The sequence below is a fragment of the Pezoporus flaviventris genome, unplaced genomic scaffold (assembly GCF_033815535.1).
Source record: "Pezoporus flaviventris isolate CSIRO_AGI_PZ_B2104156 unplaced genomic scaffold, CSIRO_AGI_Pfla_v1 ptg000020l, whole genome shotgun sequence".
Taxonomy (NCBI): Eukaryota; Metazoa; Chordata; class Aves; order Psittaciformes; family Psittacidae; genus Pezoporus; species Pezoporus flaviventris.
The window spans coordinates 2051395-2071887 of NW_026892568.1; the positions used below are offsets into that span (position 1 = coordinate 2051395).

General features: G+C 39.2%; 1 protein-coding gene across 4 annotated transcripts in view; it reads left to right on the forward strand.

Moving 5' to 3' along the window:
• The window catches only part of PRKCA (protein kinase C alpha), a 161066-nt gene that overhangs the window by 68947 nt on the left and 71626 nt on the right, over positions 1–20493 (forward strand). For all 4 annotated transcript variants that reach the window (XM_061455284.1, XM_061455282.1, XM_061455283.1 and 1 more), the window contains exon 3: positions 6325–6407. In XM_061455284.1, coding sequence (XP_061311268.1) covers positions 6325–6407 — 83 coding nt within the window. The remainder of the gene's footprint in view (positions 1–6324; positions 6408–20493) is intronic.

Genomic DNA, 20493 nt, shown 5'->3' on the forward strand with positions numbered 1-20493 from the left:
CAGAAGCAATGTGAAAAAGAGGGTCATCTCTTTTGCTGTTACAAGTTCTTGAAATAGCTGTTCCAGCACTGGTTTTGACAGATGACTTCTGGGTTATTATTCATTTATAAAATGGGACGCCTCAAAGCAGGGAGATTAATAGCTTGTGGAACTTTAGCAAGGACTTTACATAGAGGTGGTGATCTCTGTCATTTAAAAAGTGTATAATTAACAAGTAGTCAGTGTTGAATATTTCATATTTCATTAAACACTTCAATACTTTGAAGCTCTTCCTCAGTTTTGCAAGCATCACGCTACAGTTCTAGGGGAAAAACCAGTACTATGAACCTTCTTTTCCCTGTAATGGAAGACAGAAATGGCAAATGGGGTGTGTATCTGAATATAGTGTTCAGACAAACCTGAACGTGTTGGTTGCTTTACTAAATGCAGCGTGTTTGACAATGTGTGACATGTCGCCTCAGGTACATAGTTATAATGTTATCCCACAGAACCACCAGGTCGGCCAGAGTTATTTGGGTAGATGCAAATATATCTGCGCGTTCTCTGCCAGGCATGCAGGCTGTGTTTGCACGCTGTTGTAGTTCTGGCAAAGCCAGCTTACCGGCAGCATCCATCTGCTTTATGCTTAGGGTAAAGGAGTTAATGACCTGAGTAGTTAAGACTGTCCGGACGATCTGTGTAATGCTTTCACACAAATAAGATGATGTTGCAGTTAACCGTTACTTTCTCTTTTCAAACCACCTAGTAGAGATCTTACTTGTGTCCTCCCCCCAACCTGTTTAGCCTGATTGAACTTGTCAGAGTTGACAACCTGTGCAGCAAGGTCAGATGGATGAGGATACACAAACCAGTTATTGAGTGCTAGACTTGGTGCTTCGAAATAGGAATCAGCCCTAATTTACCAGTATCGATTTCGTGTAGCCTTTGTACGTCGACTTCGGGGTAGGTGTTTGACGCTGCTTTGAGCAGGTAGTTTGAGTTCTGCAGAAATAGCAAGGGAAATAAAGATAACCCATGGAGCGAGCAGTGTGTAGCACTATGCAGATTAGTGCCATGAAGGTGCTGTGTGGCCTCATGCTATTACAAAAGAGCTTTAAGCAGCTTAGTAACAGGTTATGGTGATGGGGAGAGACAGTTTCTTATTAACTATGTTATCCTGGAACAGGCTGTATCTCACTGCGCTGCAGGCCGTTCTAGTGAGAAGAGTTGTAAATGCCAAGTGGAAAGATAGCATATAGCAGTTGTGAGTGTTAGCCTGGGCACTCTCTTGGGATAGCACTCTCTTCTAGATGGGGTGAAACACTGGCAAAAAAAAACTAGCTGACATGTTATAAATTATATATGTTGGAAAAGTTAGAGAAATGGAATTCTAACAGAATTCCCTGTGGATTCAGTATGCTCATAGCAGTCAAAGGTAGGGCTCCTTCTGATTTGGGTTTGGTTTAGAATCTACAGCCTTGAAAGGGATCTCCATTATTACTTCCTTGTGGGTTATAATCCTATTCAGAAAAGGAGAAAGACAAGTTTTACTAAATCCTGTTTCTTAATTGCTGCTCTTCTTGCTCTGGAAATATTTCCTGTTCCTGAGTTTAATCTATTCCTAGTAAATTTATTTAAACAGTAATGCTTATTTAAATAACAAATGTAGTTGGTATTTAAGTGATTTGTCTATTTTGAAGTAGTGCCCTATTTCCGTTTAATGTAATTGCTGTATTTAATCTTAGACTGAACTAATGCGTGCCATGTGCCAAATTCATTCATTGCTCGGTGTCGTGCAGAAGACACAAGGCAGGCAGTAATATGGGCCCCTTGGGGAAATTCTGTGGCCTCACTGGAAATGCAAAGTATGTGAAACAGCAACATAAAATTACGCAGTGCTCCAAGCTGCTGTAGAGGCCCTTGAAGTTCTCCAGTGTGCTCTGAGGGTAATGGCAGAGAGTGATTTTCATGCCTGTTATACTTACGTTGCAACTCCTTAGTCCAGTTCACAATGAATTCTTACTCAAAGCCTAACAACAAATATTGAGTGGACACCAGTTATTTCCCTGTTGTGGCCAACCAGGCTGCTTCTACTGCTTCCTTGGGAAGAAACACTACTAGAAACAAATGATGGAGGCAAGAATATGTATAGCTGTTGTTGTTGGGAGCTAATAATGTCATAACAGTGGAGCCACAGCTTTAAAGTTTGTTTAAACAGGAAGCTCATACATTGTTTTTACAGTAGTTAAAGTTTCATGAATTCATCATTAAAATTGGGAGAATACCCTTGACTATTGAAAAACAAGTCAAAGATGACTTGGAAAAACCTCACTAATTTCTCTATAGCAAATAACTGACAGTTCAGTTTGTCTCTTAGAAATGAATTCCCTTTGCCCTTTAGGTTTGCAGCTTAATTCGTTTTACTTGAATAAATAGCTAGTGTGGTAGCAATATTCATGTCTTTCTGGAAGAGCTCATCTGTTTCCCTCCCAGCAGTGGGAGTATAAAAAGGATGTATTTTGTTTAAAGTATCTGTTGGACTTTCCTGATAACTCCAAATTATGAAGTCTGTGACTTTTGACTTGATGTTTTTGCCACTGCACTTTGCAATGTTTGTGGTAGTGAAGCTCTTCGGACATGCGCCTAAAGGATGCGTGGGTGACTGGGGCTCCACAATGGCTTTTCTCCTTTATAGATCATCTATTGCTTCTGTTATTTATTACTGCAATATTTCATTTCTCCCATCAGTCTCGCTACAACTAACAGTGGTTTTCAGCAGATAACTCTCACCCAACGATATATATCATGATAACCTTCAGCACATCACAGTTGAGAAAACAGTTGGAAATTTACAGCAGTGCCTTGTAACTCTGGCTGATGACAGTATATATATTATTAACATGTTTTTCTCAGTATTTTGCACAGAGAAGTGTTGGATAGAATGAATTGCCCTCCCATTACGTGCCATAAATCCCAGCTATCACGTAGTGTGTCTCCTGTTTGTTTGCTTTGAGAGCGCACCGAGTGCTCTGTAGCACATTCTTCCTTGTTTTCGTGTTCCCCCCTTTAGCATTCTCTGCTCTCTGCAGCATTGCTGGGAGGATGGAGGGCAAGGGATCAGCATGCTGGTGGAGAACTAGCAGCTACTCTGGTTTTGCAGCACAAGGCCTGTTTTGTTCTCTCCCTTCCTCCCCGTGCCCCCTCCCTGGGCTGCTGAGAGATTATTTGTCTCTAGCAAGCCCAGAGCTGGAAAGGGTGGATGTCTGCAACCATATTCTATATACCACAGATCAAAATCATGCTGTCAAAACATGAAAATACCTCAATAATTTTCTTTATCATCATAACTGTCAGCCTCAAGATACCACTTGCTCTCGAGCTACTATGCATAATGCGTGCCAGCTCACTTACACTCTTGTTAAAATGTAAAGCAACAAATTCCCTGGCAGTCTCTGCAAAGCAGAGTAATAACTTTCATTACAAGAAGGTGGTGAACATAATGTGACTTCTTACCAGCTGCAGTAAGTGATGTGAAGCTATTAACATCTTTTCAAAACAAGTAACGAGTGAGGGGTTATTTTTCATCTCTGTTCCTGAAAAAAAAATGGCGTGTTATTTTAAGCAGATAGCATTCTATTTGCACTTCTGTGGATGAAGAATGTTTTACGTGAGTTCTCCAGCTCGGCATTGCCTTGTGAAAGTAAGAAAACTTTAAAACTGATGCTGAAATACACTCTAATGGCTGAATTTCAAAATGAGAATTTGGCTGTTAAATTTTATGTATGGAAACGATGAGTGCTAACAAGAGATTTGAGTTCACCCTTATTCTTTTCCCTTCAGATTTATGGTTCCAGGAGAGGTGCTCATTCCATTGTTTAGTTTTGTGTCAATCTATCTGAGTATTCTCAAAAGGTGAGATAGGTCTGATGCTTTTGAATTGCTCCCTAAGGAAACAAGTTCTTTGGAGAGAGTTAACCCATTACAGATAGAAATAGGAAATAAAGGCAAAAGAATTGAGACTGCCCGTGTCGATGTGCACACACCAGTTGGTCTGTTGACTGAACAGAAAGGTTTTTAGAAGTTCAGTAGTCAGTGCTGATAACTGAAACCTGAATGACTTTTTTGAGGTGTAGCTGCAAGTCCCAAAGGACAAATGCTGTCTGGTCTGTGTGTTTTGGCAGCTGAACTGGAGTTTCCATTGTAGTGATTAGCATTGTTTTCATGGAGCTAAAGTTCATAACCATGGTCTGAGGCTGTAGCAAAGAGTGGCAATGGTTTTCCTATGTATCTATCCTGACACTTAGAATATATCATATTAAAAACAAGGTTGACATTTTCTCCAGCTAAATGCATTTTTTAACACGCTGTGTGAGGCTGTCAGCTCAGAGGTGGGATGTGACTGTGCTATTTCATAAATACTGCCCAAAATAGATGCCCAGAAATGCAGAGTTCTTGTAACACAGACTGTTGCTGAATAAAGGCAGAGCTGGAGTAGCCAGTCTAAGATCCTGATTTGAAAAGCAGGCATTGGTAGAGCAGCTCAGTCCTACAACTTCCCTGAAGTGTTTCTGAGATCGTTTGCATATGTTGTCATTTGCAACTGTATGATCACTGCCTACAAAAGTAATGAGCTAACTTTTCTGTTTCCTGAAGGATGTAATGAGGATGTTATTTTTTTTTTGCATGTGATTTATTCGGGCTTTTGTCTTCAAGAGTGGAAGGTTTGGAACCAAAAATACAATTTGGAAGTGAAACGTTTTTCAGCTGCAAGTAGTATTAATAGTAATTGCCACTTAGTGATCTTCCACTTGGTAGAAACAAACCATGGAAATGATAATTGTAGGATTCATTGGGGTTGAGAATGATGAACAAACTAGACAACCAAGTGGGCAGCATACATTGAGCCAGAGCTCTGGCTCATATGAAGGCGACAGAGCATATCTGGAATCAGCAGAGCAAAGCCCATTTTATTCCATTTGCCCAAAGAATTAACATATGCCGTGTCAGAAATAGAACTGTTGGAAACAATTGGTGCTTGGGATGAGGATGAAAAATAGCTGGAGAAAGATATGAGGGTGATGAGACTTCTTTAAAGCCAGACGGCTGACTTAAGGATGTAAACGAGGCCAGTCTGGCATTATGGAGGAGTCATCATTGTGTGCTGCACTGACATGAAGCTGCACTTGATAACATCTTTCTCGGCTCTCTTGATTAGGTGAAAGAAATTTGTATACATATTAAATGGGGGGAAAGAACTGTTAAAGATGCCTCAGGAAATGAGTTGTTTGGAAAAACAGAGATAATTTATTTTGGTTTCCACTGAAGTTGAGGAAATTCAGTGTTTGCAAGTGCCATTTGAGTGAAATCTATTTTATTCTTTAGAAGCATCCTTTGAAATAGTGTATTTTTATGTATTGGAAATGCAAAATTTGAAGTCTTTAGGGAATGCAGTGTATGTAAAGAAATAGTGAATTACTTTTGAATCATTTCATTATCGTCTCCTGACTCATTGCTTGCTGGTGTGTGTTTGTTTCATGGTATTTGCACAGTCTCAAATCTAAATTGTTCCATTTTATTAAAATGTGGAGCAATTCTGGAGTAGCTGAACTAAGCTTAATATTAAAAATAACCTGTAGGGAGGGTGAAAAGCAAAAATCCCTGCTTCTCAAAGTAAGCACACTCGGGACCAATCAAATTGTTCTTATGTGGTCTGGGGGGACGTGCATGCCCTGTGTTGTGTGACAACCTATAGCCTTGCTCATTGTTAAATGGGAGTCATGTTGTAATGGGGAGATCATTTTCTTTGCCCCCATTATCTCCTGCTATTCTGTGATATGAGAACACTTTATTCTCTACAAAAGTCTCCAGACTTTGCTTTCTTACACAAGTAATTAAGTAGTAAAGACATTGGATGTCGTAGACCTCTTCACCAAGGCATACAGGTGAACGCATCCCATACCCAAGCACAGGTTTCGTTCCTTATTTATGCCTCCTGCTCTTGCCTGCATGCACTTTGACAGTTCTTGTTACAGATACGGATTTAGACTCAGGAAACATGGCTTTATGGAACTGCTCATCCCACATTGTATTTTAACACTATGGGCTCTCTTAAATACTCAGTGTTGTGTAGAGTCTTTGGATTTTTCTGGTGTCCATCTTTATATTGTTTACTTGATGTTTGCCTTTCTTGTGTGCCCTTATTTAATATTGGGCTCTGCTTTCTTTCACTGACTTACAGGTGAAATATTTGACTGCAAGTTTTGTTTCCACTGTTGTTATATTTGTTACAATAGGAAAAAAATTAACACATGCCTTTCTAATTGTTGGTTTCCCTTTTCTTACTAGTTTGCTGCTTTGTGGTTCATAAGAGATGCCATGAGTTTGTTACCTTTTCCTGTCCTGGGGCTGACAAGGGACCTGATACTGATGTAAGTACATTAGCATTTAATATGTTGCTTTTACGCATAGTTTTATGTTCTTTGCACCTAACTGTGAGAATTAATTGTAAGCACTATCAATAAGCTCTTTATGATATTCACTTAAGAACTTTTAAAAAACACTTGGACTACAAATATCTATCATGAACAGCTTGTTGATACTCTTTGTATCCACGTTATCTCAAGGTACATCTTCAGAGTTGACTCTGGTCCTTATCATTTGCACACAATGATCTCTAGCTTCAATGCAATGACAGTTTAATCGTGATCCAAGTGACTTACCTGAGATAGGTTTTTGAAGCAATTACAGTGATGTTTGAGCTCGTATTCCAGTCAGGATACACTCATTCTATCTTGCTGTGTCAATACTTCTGCATACCCGTAGCATTCTTGGTCAACAACCAGTTTTTACTTTGAGCACATCTGCTTGCACGGTGAGACACATGCACTAGAATTGTGTGTCACCCTGCTGAAATAATAAACTAATCTTGTTTGTTCACATAAAAATAACATTCATTTGGGGTTTATAGATTCTGCTGTACAGTGAAGTAATTTAACATCTGCTTATGGGAACAATGCATTCCAAGGGTTCTTTGTCTGAATGGCTCTGTTTTGTTTCTTGCAACATATTCATGCCCTAGATTGTAGGCTATTATCTCCTTTGACGAAAGGCACCAGAAGACCTTTCTTGCTAGGTTTTAATGAGCTCCTCATGAATTGTTTTAATATGTCAGCCATAAGATCAATGGACAGTACATGGGCAGAAGCCAAAAGGGGTTTTGGAAAATTTGGGATGTTAAAAAGTTATCTTGTTTTTACATTTAAATACAGTTGTTACTGCTGATTGACACTGGTAGTGGTGGCACGAGTAGGTCTTCTGCACCTATTATGGATGGTTTGACTTCTGAAAGTGTTCTTGATTTTTTTCATTTGAAAGGTGACTTCTTTAGGGTTTTTTCCTAAAGTTCATAAATGAGAACAAACACTTATGGGTGAGACCACTGAATTTTATCGAGAATCAATTCATGGCTGTAGAATGGGTTGTGTGGCAGGTTGTTAATAGTCCTTAATGTTGCTGACTGCATTTCATGATTCATTTTGGGGGGGCCTTGGTGATTAAATAAATCAGTCTAATGCCTTCTTTTGGTATTTGGGTTACCAAATAATCATTTTCAATGTTTACACAGAAGCAATATTTCAAAACCACTTTGAGGATTAAAAGCAAACAGAAAATAAATATGGTTTATTAAAATTTGCTACATTAGTGGGACTTATTACACAAAGAGGATTTCAGAATGTTATACTTTAATTCACTGAAATGTTTGACTGTAATGTCTCCCCTTCTACAATTCAGTAACTTATCCCTGTCTGAGTTACTGGAAGCTTTGTTCTGAAATGCAGTGTGTTAAAAAAGGTTATCATAATATTTAGCAGATTTTTAAATATAAAAAAGTCCTTTTCTAAATTATTTCGTGCAGGTGCACAATTAATTTGCATACTCACATTCTCCGGTGCCTTTGCCTGATGCAACCTTTCTGTTAATTTTAAGAGCAATACTGTCATTAATAAAATGAAAATTCCCAGAGTAGTAATTATAAATTAATTGTTATAATATTTATTGCCTGTTATAAAAATTCAAAATTAGCATGCACTGCACATTCAGCATAAATGAGGCAATCCTTACAAATACACCTTTAGAACAGCTATCACTTAAAGTTGTTGCATTCACTAAGGAGAATCCAAGTCTGGCAGTCAGATAGATGCCCTGCAATGGGTGATGGTCAAGGTTAGACTGCAGAACAACAGACAAAGCATTTCCCCCTCGGAAGCCTAGCTGCCTTTCACAGCCAAGGGAGACGTTTCCTGCAGGCAGCTCTTGCAGGTGAGTGTTCCCAGTCCTCCCTGCTGAGGTCGGAGGTATCTGGGACACGATGGCAAGGACTTATTTATAGATGTGGCTTGAGGCGCGATAGTGCGGCACTGACACTGCCTGCCCCGGGGCATGGCAGGTCTCTATGGTGGGGTTATTAGTCGGTTGGGAAGGGGGAAAAAACCCTTCATGTTTAGGCATTTCATTCTGGTTTCCATGAAAGCTAAACCTGTGGTTGTGGCTTAATGGCAGGGTCAAAGTGTGTCCTTAAAATAATGCTCTTTTGAAAGAGAGAATTGAGCTACCTTAAATTGTGTACAGAGAGATTTGTGTCACTGCCTTTCAAAACTCGTGTTTTCTGGCTGCAGCAGCCTCCTGCAGAAAGGGGAGCTCCACTGACAGCTTCAGTAGACTCTTAGTATCTTTAACATCTGTAACAGAAGTTGTTTTTTAGCTTCTAAATATATAAATACACAGGACTACACACTAGGTATAAATACACTAGATACATCAATTCAGGAAACTAAAGGGGTTTCAGGCTCTGCTAACCACAGACCTTTTCTTATTCTCTAGGCTTTCCTATATATCTATTTAATAAACTGACTACTCAGTTGTATAGAAGTCCTGTGGTCTGTTATGCTAAAAATAGTGGTATACACGTATTGTTTCCTCATGTAACAGTTTTATTTGCTGCAGTATTCTGTTGCTGTAGAAAAGGGAACCTGTTCTTTATATTCCTTCAAAGTTAAATGCCTTAATAAAGGTGAGCGTAAAAGAGGCAAAAGCTTAAAATCACCTTGGTTTTGCTTTATTCGGATTAGCTGCAATACAAGGTTGAAAGGTCTGTGTTTGTGCCAAAAGGAAGATAATACTTGCAAATAAAGTCGTTGTCCTTGACTAGCACTGAAATGATGGTGTCTGGGGAACAATATCCTGTTTCAGATGAAATAAGGATTCACGCAACCAGAAAACTTTGTTTCCTTTATGCTTGGCAGGGTGTTATTTTGCTGCTATCTGATGTCCCTCTGTGGTCTGAGTAGAGATTTTTCATCTTCTCTTCATGGCCAACTCTTTTTATGGTGATGCTATTGAGTACAATTTAACAGCTCCTGCTGCTATTATACTCTTAAGTTGCACAAAGCATCATCTCTAATTTAGCTGCTTGCTTTTGGGAGATTGCTTGGTGTTCATAAAAAACTATTTCAAGTCATTGATTAAATGCTTTAAAACTTGAGGAAATTACTATAAAAATCTAAGAGCAACCTCAGAAATTGACTGTTGCTTTGTTAAGATGTGTAAGGAGTAACTTGTCAGGTTTCTTTCAGAAGGGATGCTTTAAAATTGAGAGTTAAATCTTTGCTCCCTTTGTTAATGGAATATAGGGACCAGAAAGTGTTTCAAACTGCATGTGATGTGTTAAATGTTCCCGATTCCATTTCACATAGAATTAAAGAAAAAATCACTATTGATTTAAAAAGTGAAAAGAACCTAAATGAGAGGAGGTGACTGTAGTGTCCAGGGAGGTTAAATCTGGCTTTGCTACTCAAAATTGCAGTGAGTTCTTGGTATTTAAGCACCTAGAAGAGAATCCCTTGATAAGATACCGATGTATCTTATGTCTATGTATTACAGACTCATAGAATCATTTAGGTTGGAAAGGACCTTAAGATCAAGTTCAACTGTGAGCCACCAAGGGGGGGAGAACATTATTGCTAATCTGAATTTTGGATAAAAGGCAGTCTTGTCCTAGAAATATCTTCTTTTTAATTAAAATAAAACCCTTCTCACTTCCTCACAGAAGATACACAAAGGCAGGAAGATCTGGCAAGATAGAGTTTACTGCTTGCCAGGTTAGCAATAAGTGCTCGCTTGAATTCATACAGGCTGTATGGGTTCCTTGAAGCGATTCTTAAACAGCTCTGATGCAATAAATGCATTTGTTTTTCATTGTCTACCCTAAACAAAGGAAATCTAGAGCCCCCTCAATTTAAAAATGGAGATACCAACTCAGTGTGTTTGTGTGTCTGTTTTCTAATAAAATCATTAATCCCACTGTGTTTATGGTGGGCATGATTAGATGGGCACGGTAGATAATACTCTTACATAAAACCATCACAATGCAAGCATCCTTTTGTCAAAATATGCTATTCCTTACTATATTACAACTCCCCCTTCCCAGAAGCCTTAGTCCTAGGTTCCCAACATGAACAAGATCACAGTTGATGCAGTACTTTAAAACGTGTTTCAGAACAGAAAGGATGTTTTTATTACCCAGACTTTTGAATCTCTGCAGAGTGTCCAAAGTAGTTTATGGAGAAATAAAGGTTTTACAACTTTTATAATTTATTTAAATAGTTCTTAAATGGTGCTGTGCACAGCTGTAATGGCTCGGTAGGAAATGTGGGCAGCTGAGTATATCGACAATGAAATTTCACTTTGAACAGAATCAGTCTGGAGGTAAGACTCTTTCTAATGGAAGAGAAAGAATTACAGAAGGAAATCTGCCACAAAGGGCTCTGTGTATATTCAATAGATATTCTGCTCATACTCAGCTGGCATCTGAAGAGGAGGTTCATGAGTCTGATAGGCAGGACGTGCCTCAGTTTCCCCCATCAATTGCTTTTAAACTGCAGCAGCATCTTATGGCCCTTGACATTCCTTTCCCATTACTGGATACTTCAGCATCCAAGTGCTCTTTTCCCCACCCATCTCAAATAGTAAATTCCAGCCATATGTCACCCTCTCCACCTTATGTTCAGCACCCGTTGGCAGGCACTGCCTGTGTCAGAGCGTTGCTGCTCACCTGCCTGTGGGAGTTTCACCACCACTTGGTACCCAGGCACAGCTTAGGCACTGAGCAACTGTTCAGTGCCCTCCAGAGACAGGTTTTAATTGCTCTTAGGTGGCTGTACAGAGGTATTCATTGCACTGCTCACCTGAATGCCTTTGTTTAGGTAGCTGGAAGCAGCTTCTGCTTGAAAGCTGTTCATGTACTGACACTTATCATTTACTGAGAGGTACCATCTATTCCCTATATTAAAGCTCAGGCTACTTTTGTGGCAACTAAAACAGCGTTTGAGCTGGAGTGAATGATCCTCAAGAAGCAGATTTAAATTGCAAAGGAACAGGTTCACAAACTTCTATCACTGCTTCTAATTCCTGCTCCTTCCCTCTGCCTACGGCGCAATCCCGGAATTGACTCTCGTAGTTTGTCCCTCTGCAGAAGATGCATGGAATAATTTTACTGCAGTGTTGCCAAGAGCTGTGTGAATCCTCTCTTATACACCCCCCCTTGTAGGAAATATGTGACGGGTGACTGCCTACACACAGCGTGTGACTCCAGCGGCACATCTTCCATTGCAGCCCTTCCGCCTTTCAGCTCATGGAGCTTGGACCTGAGGCACACAGGGCATGTGGTTTAACTAGTTTTTATTCTAGTCTGTGAGCTTTGAAAGTCCATAGCTTTTCAAAGCTTTTTATTGATAAAGAATATTGGTATTTTCCCAATCCAGAACAATGCCGAATAACGGCATCGTAAAAACCAGAATTAATGTTTTCATTTTCTGTGCTTTTGCTGTGCAGTCTACAGTATAACATATAGCCTTGTAAGAGTTAATAGCTAAACAGAGGCAGTACAGTTAGGAAATGTATATAAATGATGGCTCTAAAAATATCAGTGATTTTCATACGTTAGCACTGGAGAACAATTAGGCAGTGATATTATAAAAGGAGAACTCTCAGCAAAGTTATTCCCAATAGTAGAAAGCAATCTTGTTGATAGGGTTGCATTGTAGTGGCCGTAACTACAACCCATGAAGCAATCTGCTGGGTGCTGGTTTCACAATCAAAACTGTCTGTAATCCCCCAAATTGAAGTTGACGTTATTCCTTACTTTCCAAGTGTTAGCTCTGCGGTTTGAGTTGAATTTGATTATTTCCTTGTCATCTCATATTTACTCTTTATAAATATGAGGACATGATATTGGGGTTTAAGGGGGAAGAGTGCTTAAGGCTTTCTTCGTGCATGAGACTTCACGTGTCAGATGTACCATGGACGTTTCTAGCAGGTACCATCCCCACAATGGGGATGTGGGGGTTCTTTAAGAAAAAGCCTAATTATGGCACACTGAACTTATTAGCTCAAGGGAACATGCAGAGACCACTGAGAAAACCTTGCAGAATGCCAGATGCTCTTAGCACGGGCTGTGTTTTGAGGTGGCAGCTCTTACACCAAAATTAGATGAAATCTCAATTTGGAATAAAACGAGTGGGCTGCTTTTGAAAAGCACTGTAGATCCAAATGCCACAAATAATTCTCAAATGTGTCACCAGAGAGCATACCCATCTTTGTAAATAGCTGTTTCCTTGGGGTGCTGGCAGAACGGTGCTGATCGGGGCCCACTGAAACTGCTACAGCCTCAGTTTCTTAATATAAACCAACCAACTCCAGGAAACCACCCCTGGAGCTGGGGGGGAAAGAACAACTTGTGCTTTGCAGGAGAGAACAAGTTTCTTTTATCAAGGTGTTTTGACCCTGGAAAAGAGAGATGACAAAGAGAAGAAGAGCAGGGAGGGGAGGTTTGAGACACATCGTGACTGGCAGGAGAGCAGCCGTCATCCTTTTCCATTTGTGTTCCATTTATCCGGTCCTGGTAAAGCATCTGGGTAGCTTTAATTAAACAGGAGCACTTTGGTTTCATTCTTGGACATGCTTTTGTTACCTCGTTTGTTTCCTCTTCTTTTTTGCTGTGGTTGGGGTGATGCTCTTAAGTGACCCAAGTAGTTCATAGACATTTCTTCAGCTTTTGGAAAAAGATTGGATTTATCATGAAACAACCAGTGGTCTGAGGGCACGCTTATTAGATGATAACAACCTGAGGAAACTGGATGCACACAGATCTTAAGCCAACTGCATATTACCTGCCCTGAAAAAATAAATCACGGTGCTTCTGTGGCAGTAACATCGCAGCAATCGGGATTCCTTTTGTAATTGGATTTCCACTATTCCCCTGCAAATAAATAAGCCGTAGCGTGGCCCATGTAATTAATGAAACTTAATCCTTAAAGTACCAGTGATCATAGGCTGATCTCATAAACTAAAAGCAAAAGCGTGTAATAAATTCTGTTAATGAGAACTTAATAGAGAGAAGAGTCACTGATTGATTTATCCTTTCTTCTTTCTGTCCCCCCGAGAAGGTACCTGCTGAACTAAGGTATGAAAGAAACGTCTCTGTGTTGGGAAAACCATTGTGATCTGTAACAAAGCTCCCTTCAGGTCTGTTTCTATGGCAACAGGAGCATCAGACCAGCAACGAATGGACCAGAAAGGAGATAAAACCCTCTATAAAAATAGTTATAAAATGCATATGGCCCCAAACTTGGGAGTTTTTTGAAACCTACTTATTATAGTAACTATTTAGGTTAGACCCTATTGCACTGGACAAGTAGTAAGGGTAATAGCAAATTGTTAACTTCACAGACATTAAATCTAAACTTACTCGAGGCAGTATAATTTATAAAGTGATTTTTATGTAAGCCCTCTTTAAAAAGCATCTTTTGAATCTGAGGGTCTTAATTCTCTTTAATGAACGTTATCATGAGGTGGGAAATGATAGGTCTTTGGTCTGCAAACTGGGATTATCCCAAATTACAGTTTTCTTCCCGAGAAATTTCTTTGCCTTTTGTTGAAGACAATTTGAGCCCTATAATCCTACATGCAACAGGAAGAAGACCTGGCTATCTCTTCTTATAAATAGCTGTATGAAATCCTTCCTTAGTCAAAATCCACTTTTATTTCCCAAGGTCTGTATTAGTACCTGCAGATTGGCCTGCTTACAAGTAAATGAGCCATGTTGTATTGAATCTGAAGCCTAAAATCCTGTTCCCCAACACACATGAATAACATTCTTTTTGTTTTTTTACAATATTAAAAAGCTTTTTATTTTATTTCATTTAATTAAATAAGAATGTTAATAACCAGAGCCTTTGTGTAGTTGTTATCAAAGTTCATTCATTTTGTCATGTTGATCTTGTTCTATTTGTTCTATCTGTTTGATTCTAAATCTTAATGAAGTCAGTACTCTGGATTAATAGTGCAAATTAGAATAAGGGAATTAAACATTCTCTGTTGATAGCTCCTGAATGGTTCTGGGCTCTAAAGGGTGCAAGAAGAGGGAACACACTTTTGGAGAAGCCGAAGCAAAGAGATAGAAGGGTGGTGAAAAACCCAACAGTAGAAATGAACGCAGTCCTGTAACTTTCATGGGAAATGCATAATCCCTCAGAGTTTTGTTTAACATCTGTTACTTGTATCTTCATGTGCCAAGAGTGTGATTGGACCATTCATGAGGAGAGAAAGAACTGTGCAATCAACAGACTTTGTTCAGTATTCCTGCAGAAAGGGGGTGCAATAAACAATATGAAAGACTTCAGTCAAACACAAATGGTTTTATATTTAACGTGCTTAATTTAGAAGCATTCTACACAGAGGTAGAATTAAGAGAAATAGAAATACACATCCTTTTTTATCATTATTATTATTATTTGCTTGAAGCACATTGTATAATGAGAGGAGTAGAAAATGTTCTGCCCCACCGTTGTAGCCTAATCCTTTGCTCCTCTATGAGGAGGTGCAGCTGTTTACTGATCTTGTAAACTCAAATCAAATCAAAGGGTTTCCTAGTGCTTTATATTGGGTAACAATAAAGCCCTTGGGTCAAATGAGAAGACTGCTGCTGCACTAGAACATGCACCTGAACTACTCCATGCACCCTGGTGAGGAGATACGGTGTATATCTAGATTAAATCACTGACATAATAGTTCAGAAATGGCTATTATAATAAAAGCTTATTTTCAAGTAATTCTAAAATAAATGATGAAAAAAGTGCCATTTTAGTTTTTTTTTTCCCCATTCGCTGTCACCACATTGCATTCTATTGTTTTTAATCTATCTGCTCCAGTCACTCAGGTTCATTACTGCTTGTTTTGCCAATACTGTTGGGATACACTCCAAGAATTTGGGTTATTAGTCACTGCAGTAAAAGACCAATGCATCTTAATCAATACAGTCTTCCAAAAATTAAACATTTCCTGAAGCTGTGGTTCAGAATGATCACATTTAAAATTCAGGTTCCTCCTGAATAAGTAGAAGATTGTTTGTCTTCTGAGAGCACGTCGTTGGAGATGTGTTTAACAGGAGCTTTTTAGGGTTTAATTTTAAGTAAGGCTTTTGGCAAAATTTGCCCTGCTCTAAAGAGGATATTAAATTCCTCATCCATGGACACACGTCTGACATGTACACACAGATAGTGTTCATTGCTCATGTTCATGAGTGCCTGTGTTCACCAGCAGAGTCAACAGGAGCTGCAGGTAGGCACTTGATGCCTTGAGAATTAGATTAATAAATCATGACACCTAACCTGGGAGCGTGTGAGTGTGTTAAAATCATCTGTTTAATCAGATACATGCTGTTTGCAGTGGCCTTTTTTAGGCAGTTGTGTGCCTCTTTGTGCATAAACATTATCACCATATATCATAAAGTATTTGTGGTACTTGCATGTTTAAACAGCATCACAGTGATATCTGGATGGAAAGAAGACCCTCAGGGCTGCAGGTAATACTGGCTCAGCACACTAGGTTTAAGAAACCACTTATTTTTCAAGGAAAAGCTCTCTACATAAGTGAGAGTTTAAATGAATTGAATGGGCAAACTGTTCTGTAAAATGTACTGAGTGCAAAATGCTGCTTTGGAAATCATGATGGTGAAGGCAGATCCAGGAAAAGGTCTCAGAAACAGTGGGTTTCTGGGCATTTCTAACTTTAGTGCAGAATCTGCATCCAAGTCAGTGGGAGGCTTTTCAGTGCTTAATGAACTGTGCCTGATTTACAAACTTGGTATTTAAACTGTTTCTTTAACAGGAAAATAAAGACGGTGTAAGATTACAACTGTAATAAAAGCTGAAACGACACAAAATGTACTGCGTTGCCCCTACTCCCTTCAGAGAGCTGAGGAAAATGTTGATTCTATGGAGGGGTTCTGTGCATCTACAAACTCCCAGGCAGAAATACCTTTGGCTTTAGTGACGATGGAATAAACACGCTCTGCTGCCATTATAATGATGTTGAATGATACCTATAAAATCAGATAAAAACCGTTGACTCTGTTCAATAGAGAATGGAATAAGGAATGATGCCATAGGTATTATATGGTGTACTCCTGCAGTCCTCCTGTTCTGGGAGACTCAAATGTCTGGAGACATTTCTTCTGCAGGTGGATGTCTCTGTCTCCCTGCACAGGGCCACAATGATGGGCTGTGCAGCTTCTGCAGAGTTTGTGGAAGTAAATGTGCCCATAAGCACCATGTATTTTGCCTGAAAGAGCATTTACACTGTCACCTCCATCTTTTTCTGTAAGCCTGGCAGCTTTTGTATGCATTTTATTCATTGTGATAAAAAGAGGTGAGGTATAAATAAGGCCACAGGGAGGAAAACTATTGATTCCAAAATCTTGCTAGAATAATAATGTAAAAAAAATAGACCAGGAAAAGCATTCTTCTCCCATAGCCCCAGCCTTGTGCAAAATCATCCAAGTATGGCCAGTCTCTTAATGCTATTCTGCCTTAAAAGATAACAACTTAAAAGTGAAGTCTGTCAGTAAAAGGAGAAAACTAATAGGTAGTAATCAAAAAGCAAAGAAAAAAATTGAATTAAGGCCTTGCTAATGATATTCCATAATTAGATCTGCTTAATGGATGGGTAGAATAATCTATTTAATTGTAACTATAGTTTATGGTAGAGCACTATGCCTTATTGTATTATGTCTGTATAATGAAAGAACTAGCATTACTTTTGTAATAAATATGGGTTTCTCAAAATGCTCTCTTTTCTTAATTTACTAGACATTTGTATATTATCTTCTGTAGTATTTCTGATGGGATTGTCCATTTTCTTTCTGTTGATCCTTTGATGGAAAGGGATACTGCACCAATGTCCTCAGTTACGCAGCAAGCTTTTTGGCCTTAAGGGTTTTCAAGTATATACTGCTATTTAATGATTTATCCTTGACTGGCATGCCTTATGTGGAGATGTTCTTTATCTACAGCCTAATTAAATGAAATCATATACCATCTGTGTCTAGTTCAATTAAAATGAATTGGGCAGATTGACCTCCTTAATACTCTTCAAAGCATGTTATTAGTCTGTACAGTCCCTTTATGACAACTTATTTCTTGAGACAACATTTACTGCCTGCTTGAAAAAAGTTAGGAAGAGATGGCAATCTGCTTTACTAAAATGAGATGAAAATGTGTCTCTTTCCATTTACAACAGAAACTTAAAGTAAAGAGTAAACCCCTGGGAAGTTTGTCATGGTTTTCAACTCAGATTGCATCCTCAGGTGTCATTATCGGAGCTGGAATTCTTGGCATGGTTTGCACTAAGTCCATGATCATCTTCTCTGCTGCTGCTGTTTTCCTGATGCTCAGAAGTTTGTCTGCAGAGCTCTTTGGGGAAGTGAGGGTCTCTTGTATCAGGTGTGAAAGGACCAGTTGTCTACAAACAATATGCAAGGGTGCTCTTACTATAGATAAGGTATTTTACTTAGCTAACAGAACCAGCTACAGTGGTCCATGTATGATGACTTGGCAAATGTTCCATGCTTAAATATTACAATGAGGAGACATGAAAAATCTTTCAGCCTTTTTGCATTTCCTATGTAACTTTTCTAATGATAATTAATAGCATTGAATTATTCCATTAAATCTGTGCTTCGGGTGACATCTTAAGTTTCAGCCCTATTTAAGAGCTTTTTGGGCATCTGTTCTTGAATAGATGGCGAAAGGTACAATCACTAAAGAATATGAACTGCTGATAGGTTTGTAAGTTATGACCTTACAAGTCATATGGTGATGGCAGTCAGATGTAATAGTTACTTTAAAATAAGGTAAACTATGATTTTTGATTCTGAAGCTATTATTAAAGGGGTTTCACTTGCCTGGACATTGGTAGTGGTTGGTATATTCCTTAACTTCAGTGTTTGCTATCTTTAATTAATTAATCACATTTTTAACACACAAATTTAGCCTTTTATTACTTTATCAAGCCCTAACTCTCCTCTCATATTGGACAGCTGATCAGAAACTCATCTTTAATACAAAGCCACTATTTTTCCCTTCTCTATGCATGCAGATGGTGTTTCATTTCTTGCTGGAAGTAGTCTCTGGAGAAGATGCTGCCAAAGTATCTTCATTAACTGGCTGGCAGAAGTGTTGAGCAGTTGCCCACCTTTCCTTCAGATGATAAAATCATTTTCTCTTGCCATCCTTTAAGATTTTCTTTGTGGCCTTCAGATTTCATTTGGAGCTGCCCTTGGAAGAGTGAGAACTGCTGAACACAGCAGCATGCTACAGGTCTTGTCAATGAGAATGAATTCTTAGATTCTGCTGGAGAGTGAGGTAAAAATGGAAAAGACAATGAAACATACAGCCAGTTCTTACTCTGCAGATTAATCTGTTGTAAATAACTGCCCAGCAGACTTAAACCACTCTGTCTAAAGCAAACAGATCATTAACAGCATGTTAATGCTTCATAACTGTGCCTCTTCACTGTGTTAGGTTTTCCTTTGGGATATTTCACTGCCCTGCCCTTGCATAAGCCTTCTGCATCCAGAATATCCTCTGTGCATACATCGTGAGATGCTGTGACTCTGCAATAGGCTTCCACGATTTTCTTTAAAACCTACTTAAAGACATTTTAAAAGAAATCATATTTTTTTGCTGGAAAAAAAAGGAAGACTTTTTGTCTTCTCTGTTGTTCTGTATCACATGCAAATTAATCTTGCTGGCTGTTTGTGTCATTCAGGGAAGGCTGACGGAGTACCTCTTAGCGCTTGGACTTGAAGTTTGAGATTTAGCCACAAAATTCGTCATCCTGCACTAAAGAGGGAAATCTAATTTCATTGTCAATATGTAAGATGAAAATTTACTAAAGCTGGATGTTACTGGGAGTCAATTGAGTTTGAATTCATTAAGAACCTAGAAACAATCATCGAGTCAGTAATGAAACTGTAGCAAATGCGAAAGCAGGCTTTTAATATTAGCACAGATTCTGCTCAGCTTGCTGCGCGCTTCTTACCGCCACCAGATTCTTTCCCACTTTTTAGGTTGATTTCATAAGGAAATCATGTATTGCTTGTCAGGACACTTCATCCATCCCACCACACTTGGCGGTCTTTGTTCCATGGGTGAATTCATCCGACGGCTTCTCTCTCCTGCTGGTTTCGCCACCAGTTAGGAATTCAGTTGTCTGGTTTTGTGCTGAGGCATCCCTGATGCTCCTCACCGTGTGCCTGCTCTGCTGCAGCACAGCAAGGAGTGGGTGTCAGCCTGACACTCGGCGTTCTTACAGCACCTCTCACAAGCCTTCAGGCGCTCCACAACCATCTCGGTGTCTCTGCAAGATGAGGGCCTCTTAACACAGGGATCTTACAAATCGATAATTAGCTGCAGGGAAAATGAGTCCTGCCTGGATCATGGGGTGAACTGGAGAGAATTCCCATTCTCCTGACCTTACATGCATCCTACACCCCCCCGTGTTGCAGAGCGTGCATGTCTGTAGCTCTCTGCCTTCCCAGAGCACTGTGAAAATACATGGTACCTGCTTCTCATCTTCAGGAAATGTTCATGGGGAGAGCATTTTACCTTTTAGAGGGGAGGGAATTGGAGATTGAGAGTTTTGTGATCAAGAAACTGAATCCCTCCTTCAACAAGAGCTCCATTTGGGTTATTATAGTGTGATATTTCAGGCATTTATTTTAAGGCCATGTGAAAAGATTGTATCTTCGAAAGATATTGAATATTTAAAAGCACTGTTCTAAGATGTTCTGAATTCTCAGGGGACAGATTACTTCAAGCTAAAATATTTCAAAATAAGAAAGTTATATTCCAATGAGGGTTTTTTGCCTACTTAAAATAACCCAGCTGTGAAACTGGAAGTATGTGGTACTAAGTGTTCTTTGTTCAGAGTTTAAAAATACTTCAAAACCCCAGAGATCAGGAAGCAGATGTCTGTGCTTCAGGATTCATGAGGCCCCAACAATGGGAATATCTCATTGTCAGCATACTGATTTCATGTTTATGTGGCACCCATTTATTCAAGGAGAAGTTTCTTTTTCGCACTGGTTAAAGCACAGTTTTTAGAGACTGGGAGGTT